The following is an 18,316-nucleotide window of genomic DNA, read 5'->3' as shown; positions in this document are numbered from 1 at the left end:
TTATTCAAAATAATCCCTTGCGGTCAATCACGCCCTTCATGTCCGTACATGCGCAACAGATGCAGTGTTGGCAACCGCGACAACAACATGACTGCGCTTGGAAGATGATAGGCTTATAATTCTGTTGTTGCCTACACACTGGGAGGATTTGACAGCCTACATTACGTGCTTGTCTGATTCTAGTTGATATTCGGAGTAAATTAGTCTTGTTGAGTCCACATCCAACTTCTGCAAGGTTAGTGACATTGAGTTTCGTGTATCAAAGTAAACTCTACTCCACGGAGAAGCCCGCTAAACTTAATTTATCCAAGCAGGAGACCGATGCTGTTATTGCTCTGTCAAGTTGTATTTCTACTCCATATTATCACAATAAAAGTCTTAGCAAAATAATAAATATTGTAACATCTAATAACAAAACACAAACGTTGAACAATAACGGCGGGTATTTGAAGGCTTAGGCTATATATTCAATGCAGTTATTTTTCCTTTTCTCTTCAGTATTTTTGCTCAAGGTGTACCATAATAAATAAGGTACTACTAGTAAATAACCCTATCCTCTACAATGAGGATAAGAAGAGTTGTGAAGACGGTGTTGAGTGTGGAGCAGGTAGAAGGTGTGGGAGCCCATGTCCGCAGAAGCATAGGAAGAAAGGAGGTGAGTTACTGTCATGCTGTCTGTCTTACATCTGCCTAGTTTATCATGTTTAATAATATCCTTGTGAAATACCAAACTAAACCACATATTATGACATGGTAGGCTGATATCTTGTCCATCCATGTATTTCAGCTGATGAACCTGGATCCTTTCTTGATGTTGGATGAGTTCAAAGTCAAAAAGCCATCAGGCTTCCCTGATCACCCCCACAGAGGCTTTGAGACCGTGAGTAGGCTATCTATTCTCTCTCTCTCTCTCTGTGTCTCTCTGTGTCTCTCTCTCTCTCTCTCTCTCTCTCTCTCTCTCTCTCTCTCTCTCTCTCTCTCTCTCTCTCTCTCTCTCTCTCTCTCTCTCTCTCTCTCTCTCTCTCTCTCTCTCTCTCTCTCTCTCTCTCTCTCTCTCTCTGTGTCTCTCTCTCTCTCTCTCTCTCTCTCTCTCTCTCTCTCTCTCTCTCTCTCTCTCTCTCTCTCTCTCTCTGTCTCTCTGTGTCTCTCTCTCTCTCTCTCTCTCTCTCTCTCTCTCTCTCTCTCTCTCTCTCTCTCTCTCTCTCTCTGTGTCTCTCTCTCTCTCTCTCTCTGTCTCTCTCTCTCTCTCTCTCTCTCTCTCTCTCTCTCTCTCTGATCTCTCTCTCTCTCTCTGTCTCTCTCTCTCTCTCTCTCTCTCTCTCTCTCTCTCTCTCTCTCTCTCTCTCTCTCTCTCTCTCTCTCTCTCTCTCTCTCTCTCTGTCTCTCTCTCTCTCTCTCTCTGATCTCTCTCTCTGTCTCTCTCTCTCTCTCTCTCTCTCTCTCTCTCTCTCTCTCTCTCTCTCTCTCTCTCTCTCTGAGGGAGGATGTCTCTCTGTCTCTCTCTCTCTCTCTCTCTCTCTCTCTCTCTCTCTCTCTTCTCTCTCTCTCTCTCTCTCTCTGTCTCTCTGCGCGATGCAGCATCTATACGGTCTCTCTCTACCTGGAGTGGTACAATGTTGTGTTCTGACTGAAGCCCTGGCAGAATAACAGGTTCATATGAGGCCGTTGAGGGGGGGTGAGGCACGTACACCATTAATGATGAGGGAGGATGAGGCACGTACACCATTAATGATGAGGGAGGATGAGGCACGTACACCATTAATGATGAGGGAGGATGAGGCACGTACACCATTAATGATGAGGGAGGATGAGGCAGGTACACCATTAATGATGAGGGAGGATGAGGCACGTACACCATTAATGATGAGGGAGGATGAGGCACGTACACCATTAATGATGAGGGAGGATGAGGCACGTACACCATTAATGATGAGGGAGGATGAGGCATGTACACCATTAATGATGAGGGAGGATGAGGCACGTACACCATTAATGATGAGGGAGGATGAGGCACGTACACCATTAATGATGAGGGAGGATGAGGCACGTACACCATTAATGATGAGGGAGGATGAGGCACGTACACCATTAATGATGAGGGAGGATGAGGCACGTACACCATTAATGATGAGGGAGGATGAGGCACGTACACCATTAATGATGAGGGAGGATGAGGCACGTACACCATTAATGATGAGGGAGGGTGAGGCAGGTACACCATTAATGATGAGGGAGGATGAGGCACGTACACCATTAATGATGAGGGAGGATGAGGCACGTACACCATTAATGATGAGGGAGGATGAGGCACGTACACCATTAATGATGAGGGAGGATGAGGCACGTACACCATTAATGATGAGGGAGGATGAGGCACGTACACCATTAATGATGAGGGAGGATGAGGCACGTACACCATTAATGATGAGGGAGGATGAGGCACGTACACCATTAATGATGAGGGAGGATGAGGCACGTACACCATTAATGATGAGGGAGGATGAGGCATGTACACCATTAATGATGAGGGAGGATGAGGCACATACACCATTAATGATGAGGGAGGATGAGGCACGTACACCATTAATGATGAGGGAGGATGAGGCACGTACACCATTAATGATGAGGGAGGATGAGGCACGTACACCATTAATGATGAGGGAGGATGAGGCACGTACACCATTAATGATGAGGGAGGATGAGGCACGTACACCATTAATGATGAGGGAGGATGAGGCACGTACACCATTAATGATGAGGGAGGATGAGGCACGTACACCATTAATGATGAGGGAGGATGAGGCACGTACACCATTAATGATGAGGGAGGATGAGGCACGTACACCATTAATGATGAGGGAGGATGAGGCACGTACACCATTAATGATGAGGGAGGATGAGGCACGTACACCATTAATGATGAGGGAGGATGAGGCACGTACACCATTAATGATGAGGGAGGATGAGGCACGTACACCATTAATGATGAGGGAGGATGAGGCACGTACACCATTAATGATGAGGGAGGATGAGGCACGTACACCATTAATGATGAGGGAGGATGAGGCACGTACACCATTAATGATGAGGGAGGATGAGGCACGTACACCATTAATGATGAGGGAGGATGAGGCACGTACACCATTAATGATGAGGGAGGATGAGGCACGTACACCATTAATGATGAGGGAGGATGAGGCACGTACACCATTAATGATGAGGGAGGATGAGGCACGTACACCATTAATGATGAGGGAGGATGAGGCACGTACACCATTAATGATGAGGGAGGATGAGGCACGTACACCATTAATGATGAGGGAGGATGAGGCACGTACACCATTAATGATGAGGGAGGATGAGGCACGTACACCATTAATGATGAGGGAGGATGAGGCACGTACACCATTAATGATGAGGGAGGATGAGGCACGTACACCATTAATGATGAGGGAGGATGAGGCACGTACACCATTAATGATGAGGGAGGATGAGGCACGTACACCATTAATGATGAGGGAGGATGAGGCACGTACACCATTAATGATGAGGGAGGATGAGGCACGTACACCATTAATGATGAGGGAGGATGAGGCACGTACACCATTAATGATGAGGGAGGATGAGGCACGTACACCATTAATGATGAGGGAGGATGAGGCACGTACACCATTAATGATGAGGGAGGATGAGGCACGTACACCATTAATGATGAGGGAGGATGAGGCACGTACACCATTAATGATGAGGGAGGATGAGGCACATACACCATTAATGATGAGGGAGGATGAGGCACGTACACCATTAATGATGAGGGAGGATGAGGCACGTACACCATTAATGATGAGGGAGGATGAGGCACGTACACCATTAATGATGAGGGAGGATGAGGCACGTACACCATTAATGATGAGGGAGGATGAGGCACGTACACCATTAATGATGAGGGAGGGTGAGGCACGTACACCATTAATGATGAGGGAGGATGAGGCACATACACCATTAATGATGAGGGAGGATGAGGCACGTACACCATTAATGATGAGGGAGGGTGAGGCACGTACACCATTAATGATGAGGGAGGATGAGGCACGTACACCATTAATGATGAGGGAGGATGAGGCACGTACACCATTAATGATGAGGGAGGATGAGGCACGTACACCATTAATGATGAGGGAGGATGAGGCACGTACACCATTAATGATGAGGGAGGATGAGGCACGTACACCATTAATGATGAGGGAGGATGAGGCACGTACACCATTAATGATGAGGGAGGATGAGGCACGTACACCATTAATGATGAGGGAGGATGAGGCACGTACACCATTAATGATGAGGGAGGATGAGGCACGTACACCATTAATGATGAGGGAGGATGAGGCACGTTAATGATGAGGGAGGATGAGGCATTAATGATGAGGGAGGATGAGGCACGTACACCATTAATGATGAGGGAGGATGAGGCACGTACACCATTAATGATGAGGGAGGATGAGGCACGTACACCATTAATGATGAGGGAGGATGAGGCACGTACACCATTAATGATGAGGGAGGATGAGGCACGTACACCATTAATGATGAGGGAGGATGAGGCACGTACACCATTAATGATGAGGGAGGATGAGGCACGTACACCATTAATGATGAGGGAGGATGAGGCACGTACACCATTAATGATGAGGGAGGATGAGGCATGTACACCATTAATGATGAGGGAGGGTGAGGCACATACACCATTAATGATGAGGGAGGATGAGGCTACATACACCATTAATGATGAGGGAGGATGAGGCACATACACCATTAATGATGAAGGGGGGTGAGGTTACATACACCATTAATGATGAGGGAGGATGAGGCACGTACACCATTAATGATGAGGGAGGATGAGGCACGTACACCATTAATGATGAGGGGGATGAGGCACATACACCATTAATGATGAGGGAGGATGAGGCACGTACACCATTAATGATGAGGGAGGATGAGGCACATACACCATTAATGATGAGGGAGGATGAGGCACGTACACCATTAATGATGAAGGGGGGTGAGGTTACATACACCATTAATGATGAGGGAGGATGAGGCACGTACACCATTAATGATGAGGGAGGATGAGGCACGTACACCATTAATGATGAGGGAGGATGAGGCACGTACACCATTAATGATGAGGGAGGATGAGGCACGTACACCATTAATGATGAAGGGGGGTGAGGTTACATACACCATTAATGATGAGGGAGGGTGAGGCACGTACACCATTAATGATGAGGGAGGATGAGGCACATACACCATTAATGATGAGGGAGGATGAGGCACGTACACCATTAATGATGAGGGAGGATGAGGCACATACACCATTAATGATGAGGGAGGATGAGGCACGTACACCATTAATGATGAGGGAGGATGAGGCACGTACACCATTAATGATGAGGAGGGTGAGGCACGTACACCATTAATGATGAAGGGGGGTGAGGTTACATACACCAATATTGAGGAGGTTGGGTGAGGCACATACCCCATTAAAGATGAGGGAGGTTGAGGCACATACACCATTGATGCACTTCCTGCTAACGCCAGCAGATGGCACTAACAGGCCTACTGTAGTGTCAGCCTTGGCCAGAAAAAGCTTCTCAATAGGTTTGTTGTACATAGCATTAGCTTGCTTTTGGATACTGGGGTTTGAATGAAAACCCACCAGTATCACATATTTAGACAGAGGGGAGGAGGGAAATTAAACTTCTGCTTTGGTGAATCACGGTTTCCTCAACCATAAAGGCGATGGTCCACAGTGGGAATTTATAGAGTCAAAACAAGTGTTTTTAATAGAAAAGTCTCGGCCTGTTTTTGATACTGTAGATACATGTGTAACCTAACATAGCGTCTATCATGGCCCAGACCAGCTGATACTGTATATACATGTGTAACCTAACATAGCGTCTACCATGGCCCAGACCAGCTGATACTGTAGATACATGTGTAACCTAACATAGCGTCTACCATGGCCCAGACCAGCTGATACTGTATATACATGTGTAACCTAACATAGTGTCTACCATGGCCCAGACCAGCTGATACTGTATATACATGTGTAACCTAGCCTAGCGTCTACCATGGCCCAGACCAGCTGATACTGTAGATACATGTGTAACCTAACATAGTGTCTACCATGGCCCAGACCAGCTGATACTGTATATACATGTGTAACCTAGCCTAGCGTCTACCATGGCCCAGACCAGCTGATACTGTAGATACATGTGTAACCTAACATAGCGTCTACCATGGCCCAGACCAGCTGATACTGTATATACATGTGTAACCTAACATAGCGTCTACCATGGCCCAGACCAGCTGATACTGTATATACATGTGTAACCTAACATAGCGTCTACCATGGCCCAGACCAGATGAGGCCATAGGCCCAGCTGATACTGTATATGTGTAGCTTAGTGTCCATCTGGCCGCGGACTGGACCAGACCTGACGGGGCGCGGCTGAAGCGCCCACGGCCCAGCATTCCATGCAGCAGGTGTGTTGGCTCACTGTTACATCTCAGAGCTCAATGCCGCGTGCGCTGCCAGATCAGAGAGAGGCTCTCACCCCCTGGCTGGAGGTTTGGAAGCCTCTCTGAGAGACAGATGTTTACCTCTAACCTCTATAGCTTTCTACTTCCTGTCTGTTTTGACCTCAGTCCATGTGGCAGTGGAATGGACACGGGGAGTGAACATGTGCTCTTGTCTGTCCTGCTCAACGGACACTGCATTACACACACACACACACACACACACACACACACACACACACACACACACACACACACACACACACACACACACACACACACACACACACACACACACACACACACAACACACACACACACACACACACACACACACACACACACTGTACATATTTCATCTGTTAGACTTGCACGAGGAAAATATGAAATCAATGATGAACCATACTATGTTTTTCAGTCTTACGAGCTTTATGATGAGATTTCCTTCCCAAACCATTCATGTTTACAACTGAGATTCATTCATCTCTTTCCTAATCTCAACCTCAATTGGCAAAAAGACTTAGAGAAAGTTGTTTTCCACTTCTCTAGACACGGTTGGTATTCGGGGGAGGGATAAACTGCAGAGCACAGTTAATGTTTTGTTTTGCCTCTCTAGCTGTTATATAAAATCAGCAATGGCTCATCTGTGGCTTTGTGAATATATTTGGATCTATTTTGTCTTTGTTTAGGTGACCTACGTTTTGAAAGGCGTTTCAGCTCATGAGGATTTCTGTGGTCACTCTGGACTACTGAAACCAGGGGATTTACAGGTAGGGAAACACCTTGTGACACTCACAGTACAGTCTGTAGGTTCCTACTCTTCACCAGACTCCCACCAGAACCAATGAAGCATCGTGCCTTCAGGGGCATTTCCTGTGTTTTTCCCATGCAGCAGTCGTAAAGCTGTTGTCCCTGGTCAGTCAGTCAGCACCAACCAGGAAGTGGTTTAATAGGGACTAAATAGACACGAAATGCCACTGGCATTAAACAAAGCATGTGTGTCTATGTATGCTAATGATTCAACCGTGTACACATCAGAAACCACAGCTAATGAAGTCACTAAAACCCTTAAAGAGTTACAGTCTGTTTTGGAATGTGTGGCCAGTAATAAACTGGTCCTGAACATCTCTAAAACTAAGAACATTGTATTTGGTACAAATCATTCCCTAAGTTCTGGACCTCAGCTGAATCTGGTAATGAATGGTGTGGCTGTTGAACAAGGAGACTAAATTATGTCATGTTCTGTGTGGACCCAGTAAGAGGAGCTGCTTCTTTCTCAACAGCTAACAGGGATCCTAATAAAATACTAAGATACTACTACAAGAGACTTGGTGTGTGTGTGTGTGTGTGTGTGTGTGTGTGTGTGTGTGTGTGTGTGTGTGTGTGTGTGTGTGTGTGTGTGTGTCTGTGTGTGTGTGTGTGTGTGTGTGTGTGTGTGTGTGTGTGTGTGTGTGTGTGTGTGTGTGTGTGTGTGTGTGTGTGTGTGTGTGTTGTGTGTGTGTGTGTGTTTGTGCAACAGATAACGGGGATCCTAATAAAATACCAAAATACTACAACAAGAGACTTGGTGTGTGTGTGTGCAACAGTGAGAGAGAGAGAGAGAGAGAGAGAGAGAGAGAGAGAGAGAGAGAGAGAGAGAGAGAGAGAGAGAGAGAGAGAGAGAGAGAGAGAGAGCGGAAGAGACAAACACCATTGGGGGGGGCTGGAGCTACTAACCCAGGGGGGCTACTAACCCAGGGCAGACGGGTTTCCTCACAGTGGAACAGGAGGGGAAAGCTGCTGACGAAAGTTTTAAGTGTTATTGCTCAATTAGCTTCCCACAGCAACGCTGCATCACCCTCTGGGCACTGAAAATGTGCATCACAAATGTCTCCCTATTCCCTATATAGTGCACTACTTTTGGCTAAAACCCCTATTCCCTATATAGTACACTACTTTTGGCAAAAACCCTATTCCCTATATAGTGCACTACTTTTGGCTAAAACCCCTATTCCCTATATAGTGCACTACTTTTGGCTAAAACCCCTATTCCCTGAGCCCTTATTCTCTAGACCAGGGGTACTCAACTCTTACCCTACGAGGTCCGGAGCCTGCTGGTTTTCTGTTTTACCTGATAATGAATTGCACACACCTGGTTTCCCAGGACTAAATCAGTCCCTGATTAGAGGGGACAATGAGAACACGCAGTGGAACTGGCTTCCAGGTCCGACGTTGAGTTTGAGGGCTCTAGAACCTATTTAGTGCACAGCTTAGCCCCTGGACCAAAAGTAGGAGCAGCCATTTTGAACAGTGTGTTATTTTAATGTTAGTGGAGCTTTGAGAAGAACAATGAACATCCACTAGGTACATATCACAGCACTGGGGAAGATAGACATCCACTAGGTACACTGGGGAAGATAGACATCCACTAGGTACATATCACAGCACTGGGGAAGATAGACATCCACTAGGTACACTGGGGAAGATAGACATCCACTAGGTACACTGGGGAAGATAGACATCCACTAGGTACACTGGGGAAGATAGACATCCACTAGGTACATATCACAGCACTGGGGAAGATAGACATCCACTAGGTACATATCACAGCACTGGGGAAGATAGACATCCACTAGGTACACTGGGGAAGATAGACATCCACTAGGTACACTGGGGAAGATAGACATCCACTAGGTACATATCACATCACTGGGGAAGATAGACATCCACTAGGTACACTGGGGAAGATAGACATCCACTAGGTACACTGGGGAAGATAGACATCCACTAGGTACATATTACATCACTGGGGAAGATAGACATCCACTAGGTACACTGGGGAAGATAGACATCCACTAGGTACATATCACAGCACTGGGGAAGATAGACATCCACTAGGTACACTGGGGAAGATAGACATCCACTAGGTACACTGGGGAAGATAGACATCCACTAGGTACACTGGGGAAGATAGACATCCACTAGGTACACTGGGGAAGATAGACATCCACTAGGTACATATCACATCACTGGGGAAGATAGACATCCACTAGGTACACTGGGGAAGATAGACATCCACTAGGTACATATTACAGCACTGGGGAAGATAGACATCCACTAGGTACACTGGGGAAGATAGACATCCACTAGGTACACTGGGGAAGATAGACATCCACTAGGTACATATCACAGCACTGGGGAAGATAGACATCCACTAGGTATATATCACAGCACTGGGGAAGATAGACATCCACTAGGTATATATCACAGCACTGGGGAAGATAGACATCCACTAGGTACACTGGGGAAGATAGACATCCACTAGGTACACTGGGGAAGATAGACATCCACTAGGTACATATCACAGCACTGGGGAAGATAGACATCCACTAGGTATACTGGGGAAGATAGACATCCACTAGTTACATATCACAGCACTGGGGAAGATAGACATCCACTAGTTACATATCACAGCACTGGGGAAGATAGACATCCACTAGTTACATATCACAGCACTGGGGAAGATAGACATCCACTAGTTACATATCACAGCACTGGGGAAGATAGACATCCACTAGGTACACTGGGGAAGATAGACATCCACTAGGTACATATCACAGCACTGGGGAAGATAGACATCCACTAGGTACATATCACAGCACTGGGGAAGATAGACATCCACTAGGTACATATCACAGCACTGGGGAAGATAGACATCCACTAGGTACATATCACAGCACTGGGGAAGATAGACATCCACTAGGTACACTGGGGAAGATAGACATCCACTAGGTACACTGGGGAAGATAGACATCCACTAGGTACATATCACAGCACTGGGGAAGATAGACATCCACTAGGTACATATCACAGCACTGGGGAAGATAGACATCCACTAGGTACACTGGGGAAGATAGACATCCACTAGGTACATATCACAGCACTGGGGAAGATAGACATCCACTAGGTACATATCACAGCACTGGGGAAGATAGACATCCACTAGGTACACTGGGGAAGATAGACATCCACTAGGTACATATCACAGCACTGGGGAAGATAGACATCCACTAGGTATACTGGGGAAGATAGACATCCACTAGTTACATATCACAGCACTGGGGAAGATAGACATCCACTAGTTACATATCACAGCACTGGGGAAGATAGACATCCACTAGTTACATATCACAGCACTGGGGAAGATAGACATCCACTAGGTACACTGGGGAAGATAGACATCCACTAGGTCACAGCACTGGGGAAGATAGACATCCACTAGGTACATATCACAGCACTGGGGAAGATAGACATCCACTAGGTACACTGGGGAAGATAGACATCCACTAGGTACATATCACAGCACTGGGGAAGATAGACATCCACTAGGTACATAGGGGAAGATAGACATCCACTAGGTACATATCACAGCACTGGGGAAGATAGACATCCACTAGGTACACTGGGGAAGATAGACATCCACTAGGTACATATCACAGCACTGGGGAAGATAGACATCCACTAGGTACATATCACAGCACTGGGGAAGATAGACATCCACTAGGTACACTGGGGAAGATAGACATCCACTAGGTACATATCACAGCACTGGGGAAGATAGACATCCACTAGGTACATATCACAGCACTGGGGAAGATAGACATCCACTAGGTACATATCACACACTGGGGAAGATAGACATCCACTAGGTACACTGGGGAAGATAGACATCCACTAGGTACATATCCACAGCACTGGGGAAGATAGACATCCACTAGGTACATATCACAGCACTGGGGAAGATAGACATCCACTAGGTACACTGGGGAAGATAGACATCCACTAGGTACACTGGGGAAGATAGACATCCACTAGGTACATATCACATCACTGGGGAAGATAGACATCCACTAGGTACACTGGGGAAGATAGACATCCACTAGGTACACTGGGGAAGATAGACATCCACTAGGTACATATCACATCACTGGGGAAGATAGACATCCACTAGGTACACTGGGGAAGATAGACATCCACTAGGTACACTGGGGAAGATAGACATCCACTAGGTACATATCACAGCACTGGGGAAGATAGACATCCACTAGGTACACTGGGGAAGATAGACATCCACTAGGTACATATCACAGCACTGGGGAAGATAGACATCCACTAGGTACACTGGGGAAGATAGACATCCACTAGGTACACTGGGGAAGATAGACATCCACTAGGTACATATCACAGCACTGGGGAAGATAGACATCCACTAGGTACATATCACAGCACTGGGGAAGATAGACATCCACTAGGTACACTGGGGAAGATAGACATCCACTAGGTACATATCACATCACTGGGGAAGATAGACATCCACTAGGTACACTGGGAAGATAGACATCCACTAGGTACATATCACAGCACTGGGGAAGATAGACATCCACTAGGTACACTGGGGAAGATAGACATCCACTAGGTACATATCACAGCACTGGGGAAGATAGACATCCACTAGGTACACTGGGGAAGATAGACATCCACTAGGTACACTGGGGAAGATAGACATCCACTAGGTACACTGGGGAAGATAGACATCCACTAGGTACATATCACAGCACTGGGGAAGATAGACATCCACTAGGTACACTGGGGAAGATAGACATCCACTAGGTACATATCACAGCACTGGGGAAGATAGACATCCACTAGGTACACTGGGGAAGATAGACATCCACTAGGTACACTGGGGAAGATAGACATCCACTAGGTACACTGGGGAAGATAGACATCCACTAGGTACATATCACAGCACTGGGGAAGATAGACATCCACTAGGTACACTGGGGAAGATAGACATCCACTAGGTACATATCACAGCACTGGGGAAGATAGACATCCACTAGGTACATATCACAGCACTGGGGAAGATAGACATCCACTAGGTACACTGGGGAAGATAGACATCCACTAGGTACACTGGGGAAGATAGACATCCACTAGGTACATATTACATCACTGGGGAAGATAGACATCCACTAGGTACATATCACAGCACTGGGGAAGATAGACATCCACTAGGTACACTGGGGAAGATAGACATCCACTAGGTACACTGGGGAAGATAGACATCCACTAGGTACACTGGGGAAGATAGACATCCACTAGGTACACTGGGGAAGATAGACATCCACTAGGTACATATCACAGCACTGGGGAAGATAGACATCCACTAGGTACATATCACAGCACTGGGGAAGATAGACATCCACTCGGTACACTGGGGAAGATAGACATCCACTAGGTACATATCACAGCACTGGGGAAGATAGACATCCACTAGGTACACTGGGGAAGATAGACATCCACTAGGTACATATCACAGCACTGGGGAAGATAGACATCCACTAGGTACATATCACAGCACTGGGGAAGATAGACATCCACTAGGTACACTGGGGAAGATAGACATCCACTAGGTACATATCACAGCACTGGGGAAGATAGACATCCACTAGGTACATATCACAGCACTGGGGAAGATAGACATCCACTAGTTACATATCACAGCACTGGGGAAGATAGACATCCACTAGGTACACTGGGGAAGATAGACATCCACTAGGTACACTGGGGAAGATAGACATCCACTAGGTACTGGGGATATCACAGCACAGGGGAAGATAGACATCCACTAGGTACACTGGGGAAGATAGACATCCACTAGGTACACTGGGGAAGATAGACATCCACTAGGTACACTGGGGAAGATAGACATCCACTAGGTACACTGGGGAAGATAGACATCCACTAGGTACATATCACAGCACTGGGAAGATAGACATCCACTAGGTACATATCACAGCACTGGGGAAGATAGACATCCACTAGGTACACTGGGGAAGATAGACATCCACTAGGTACACTGGGGAAGATAGACATCCACTAGGTACATATTACATCACTGGGGAAGATAGACATCCACTAGGTACACTGGGGAAGATAGACATCCACTAGGTACATATCACAGCACTGGGGAAGATAGACATCCACTAGGTACACTGGGGAAGATAGACATCCACTAGGTACACTGGGGAAGATAGACATCCACTAGGTACACTGGGGAAGATAGACATCCACTAGGTACACTGGGGAAGATAGACATCCACTAGGTACATATCACAGCACTGGGGAAGATAGACATCCACTAGGTACATATCACATCACTGGGGAAGATAGACATCCACTAGGTACATATCACAGCACTGGGGAAGATAGACATCCACTAGGTACATATCACAGCACTGGGGAAGATAGACATCCACTAGGTACATATCACAGCACTGGGGAAGATAGACATCCACTAGGTATATATCACAGCACTGGGGAAGATAGACATCCACTAGGTACATATCACAGCACTGGGGAAGATAGACATCCACTAGGTATATATCACAGCACTGGGGAAGATAGACATCCACTAGTTACATATCACAGCACTGGGGAAGATAGACATCCACTAGGTACATATCACAGCACTGGGGAAGATAGACATCCACTAGGTACATATCACAGCACTGGGGAAGATAGACATCCACTAGGTATACTGGGGAAGATAGACATCCACTAGTTACATATCACAGCACTGGGGAAGATAGACATCCACTAGGTACATATCACAGCACTGGGGAAGATAGACATCCACTAGGTACATATCACAGCACTGGGGAAGATAGACATCCACTAGGTACATATCACAGCACTGGGGAAGATAGACATCCACTAGGTACACTGGGGAAGATAGACATCCACTAGGTACATATCACAGCACTGGGGAAGATAGACATCCACTAGGTATACTGGGGAAGATAGACATCCACTAGGTACACTGGGGAAGATAGACATCCACTAGGTACACTGGGGAAGATAGACATCCACTAGGTACACTGGGGAAGATAGACATCCACTAGGTACACTGGGGAAGATAGACATCCACTAGGTACATATCACAGCACTGGGGAAGATAGACATCCACTAGGTACACTGGGGAAGATAGACATCCACTAGGTACACTGGGGAAGATAGACATCCACTAGGTACATATCACAGCACTGGGGAAGATAGACATCCACTAGGTACATATCACAGCACTGGGGAAGATAGACATCCACTAGGTACATATCACAGCACTGGGGAAGATAGACATCCACTAGGTACACTGGGGAAGATAGACATCCACTAGGTACATATCACAGCACTGGGGAAGATAGACATCCACTAGTTACACTGGGGAAGATAGACATCCACTAGGTACATATCACAGCACTGGGGAAGATAGACATCCACTAGTTACATATCACATCACTGGGGAAGATAGACATCCACTAGGTACATATCACAGCACTGGGGAAGATAGACATCCACTAGGTACACTGGGGAAGATAGACATCCACTAGGTACATATCACAGCACTGGGGAAGATAGACATCCACTAGGTACATATCACAGCACTGGGGAAGATAGACATCCACTAGGTACATATCACAGCACTGGGGAAGATAGACATCCACTAGGTACACTGGGGAAGATAGACATCCACTAGGTACACTGGGGAAGATAGACATCCACTAGGTACATATCACAGCACTGGGGAAGATAGACATCCACTAGGTACACTGGGGAAGATAGACATCCACTAGGTACATATCACAGCACTGGGGAAGATAGACATCCACTAGTTACATATCACATCACTGGGGAAGATAGACATCCACTAGGTACACACAGCACTACATATCACAGCACTGGGAAGATAGACATCCACTAGGTACACTGGGGAAGATAGACATCCACTAGTTACATATCACATCACTGGGGAAGATAGACATCCACTAGGTACATATCACAGCACTGGGGAAGATAGACATCCACTAGGTACACTGGGGAAGATAGACATCCACTAGTTACATATCACAGCACTGGGGAAGATAGACATCCACTAGGTACATATCACAGCACTGGGGAAGATAGACATCCACTAGGTACATATCACATCACTGGGGAAGATAGACATCCACTAGGTACACTGGGGAAGATAGACATCCACTAGGTACATATCACAGCACTGGGGAAGATAGACATCCACTAGGTACATATCACATCACTGGGAAGATAGACATCCACTAGGTACACTGGGGAAGATAGACATCCACTAGGTACACTGGGGAAGATAGACATCCACTAGGTACATATCACATCACTGGGGAAAATAGACATCCACTAGGTAGGTACACTGGGGAAGATAGACATCCACTAGGTACACTGGGGAAGATAGACATCCACTAGGTACATATCACATCACTGGGGAAAATAGACATCCACTAGGTACACTGGGGAAGATAGACATCCACTAGGTACACTGGGGAAGATAGACATCCACTAGGTACATATCACAGCACTGGGGAAGATAGACATCCACTAGGTACACTGGGGAAGATAGACATCCACTAGGTACATATCACAGCACTGGGGAAGATAGACATCCACTAGGTACACTGGGGAAGATAGACATCCACTAGGTACATATCACAGCACTGGGGAAGATAGACATCCACTAGGTACATATCACAGCACTGGGGAAGATAGACATCCACTAGGTACACTGGGGAAGATAGACATCCACTAGGTACACTGGGGAAGATAGACATCCACTAGGTACATATCACATCACTGGGGAAGATAGACATCCACTATGGTACACTGGGGAAGATAGACATCCACTAGGTACATATCACAGCACTGGGGAAGATAGACATCCACTAGGTACACTGGGGAAGATAGACATCCACTAGGTACATATCACAGCACTGGGGAAGATAGACATCCACTAGGTACACTGGGGAAGATAGACATCCACTAGGTACATATCACAGCACTGGGGAAGATAGACATCCACTAGGTACACTGGGGAAGATAGACATCCACTAGGTACATATCACAGCACTGGGAAGATAGACATCCACTAGGTACACTGGGGAAGATAGACATCCACTAGGTACATATCACAGCACTGGGGAAGATAGACATCCACTAGGTACACTGGGGAAGATAGACATCCACTAGGTACACTGGGGAAGATAGACATCCACTAGGTACACTGGGGAAGATAGACATCCACTAGGTACATATCACAGCACTGGGGAAGATAGACATCCACTAGGTACACTGGGAAGATAGACATCCACTAGGTACATATCACAGCACTGGGGAAGATAGACATCCACTAGGTACATATCACAGCACTGGGGAAGATAGACATCCACTAGGTACATATCACATCACTGGGAAGATAGACATCCACTAGGTATACTGGGGAAGATAGACATCCACTAGGTACATATCACAGCACTGGGGAAGATAGACATCCACTAGGTACATATCACAGCACTGGGGAAGATAGACATCCACTAGGTACACTGGGGAAGATAGACATCCACTAGGTACACTGGGGAAGATAGACATCCACTAGGTACACTGGGAAGATAGACATCCACTAGGTACACTGGGGAAGATAGACATCCACTAGGTACATATCACAGCACTGGGAAGATAGACATCCACTAGGTACATATCACATCACTGGGAAGATAGACATCCACTAGGTACACTGGGGAAGATAGACATCCACTAGGTATATATCACAGCACTGGGGAAGATAGACATCCACTAGGTATATATCACAGCACTGGGGAAGATAGACATCCACTAGGTACATATCACAGCACTGGGAAGATAGACATCCACTAGGTACATATCACAGCACTGGGGAAGATAGACATCCACTAGGTATATATCACAGCACTGGGAAGATAGACATCCACTAGGTACATATCACAGCACTGGGGAAGATAGACATCCACTAGGTACATATCACAGCACTGGGGAAGATAGACATCCACTAGTTACATATCACAGCACTGGGGAAGATAGACGTCCACTAGGTACACTGGGGAAGATAGACATCCACTAGGTACACTGGGGAAGATAGACATCCACTAGGTATATATCACAGCACAGGGGAAGATAGACATCCACTAGGTACACTGGGGAAGATAGACATCCACTCGGTACACTGGGGAAGATAGACATCCACTAGGTACATATCACAGCACTGGGGAAGATAGACATCCACTAGGTACACTGGGGAAGATAGACATCCACTAGGTACATATCACAGCACTGGGAAGATAGACATCCACTAGTTACATATCACAGCACTGGGGAAGATAGACATCCACTAGGTATATATCACAGCACAGGGAAGATAGACATCCACTAGGTACACTGGGGAAGATAGACATCCACTCGGTACACTGGGGAAGATAGACATCCACTAGGTACATATCACAGCACTGGGAAGATAGACATCCACTAGGTACATATCACAGCACTGGGGAAGATAGACATCCACTAGGTACATATCACAGCACTGGGGAAGATAGACATCCACTAGGTACATATAGACATCACAGCACTGGGGAAGATAGACATCCACTAGGTACACTGGGGAAGATAGACATCCACTAGGTACATATCACAGCACTGGGAAGATAGACATCCACTAGGTATATATCACAGCACTGGGAAGATAGACATCCACTAGGTACATATCACAGCACTGGGGAAGATAGACATCCACTAGGTACTGGGAAGATAGACATCCACTAGGTACATATCACAGCACTGGGAAGATAGACATCCA

General features: G+C 46.4%; 1 protein-coding gene and 1 long non-coding RNA gene across 9 annotated transcripts in view; both read left to right on the top strand.

The window, feature by feature from the left end:
- The first annotated feature begins 52 nt into the window (after window positions 1-52).
- The window catches only part of pir (pirin), a 39,342-nt gene continuing 21,078 nt past the window's right edge, over window positions 53-18,316 (top strand). Inside the window, exons 1-4 of the mRNA XM_052498948.1 lie at window positions 53-235; window positions 499-655; window positions 788-880; window positions 7,269-7,424. Coding sequence (XP_052354908.1) covers window positions 563-655; window positions 788-880; window positions 7,269-7,424 — 342 coding nt within the window. The 5' untranslated portion in view covers window positions 53-235; window positions 499-562. The remainder of the gene's footprint in view (window positions 236-498; window positions 656-787; window positions 881-7,268; window positions 7,425-18,316) is intronic.
- On the top strand, window positions 10,341-16,512 carry LOC127916824 (uncharacterized). 8 transcript variants are annotated; one of them, XR_008096185.1, is made up of 3 exons: window positions 10,341-10,632; window positions 14,157-14,263; window positions 16,446-16,512. It is a non-coding gene; the product is annotated as an uncharacterized LOC127916824 (long non-coding RNA). The 8 variants fall into 8 exon arrangements; XR_008096187.1 differs by lacking the exon at window positions 16,446-16,512 and adding an exon at window positions 16,378-16,434; XR_008096184.1 differs by lacking the exon at window positions 16,446-16,512 and adding an exon at window positions 16,105-16,194.

Source organism: Oncorhynchus keta, chromosome 37 (assembly GCF_023373465.1).
Source record: "Oncorhynchus keta strain PuntledgeMale-10-30-2019 chromosome 37, Oket_V2, whole genome shotgun sequence".
In the NCBI taxonomy this organism is placed as follows: domain Eukaryota; kingdom Metazoa; phylum Chordata; class Actinopteri; order Salmoniformes; family Salmonidae; genus Oncorhynchus; species Oncorhynchus keta.
Note: the sequence above shows the minus strand (reverse complement) of the source record. Positions and strands in the feature narration are given on the sequence as shown.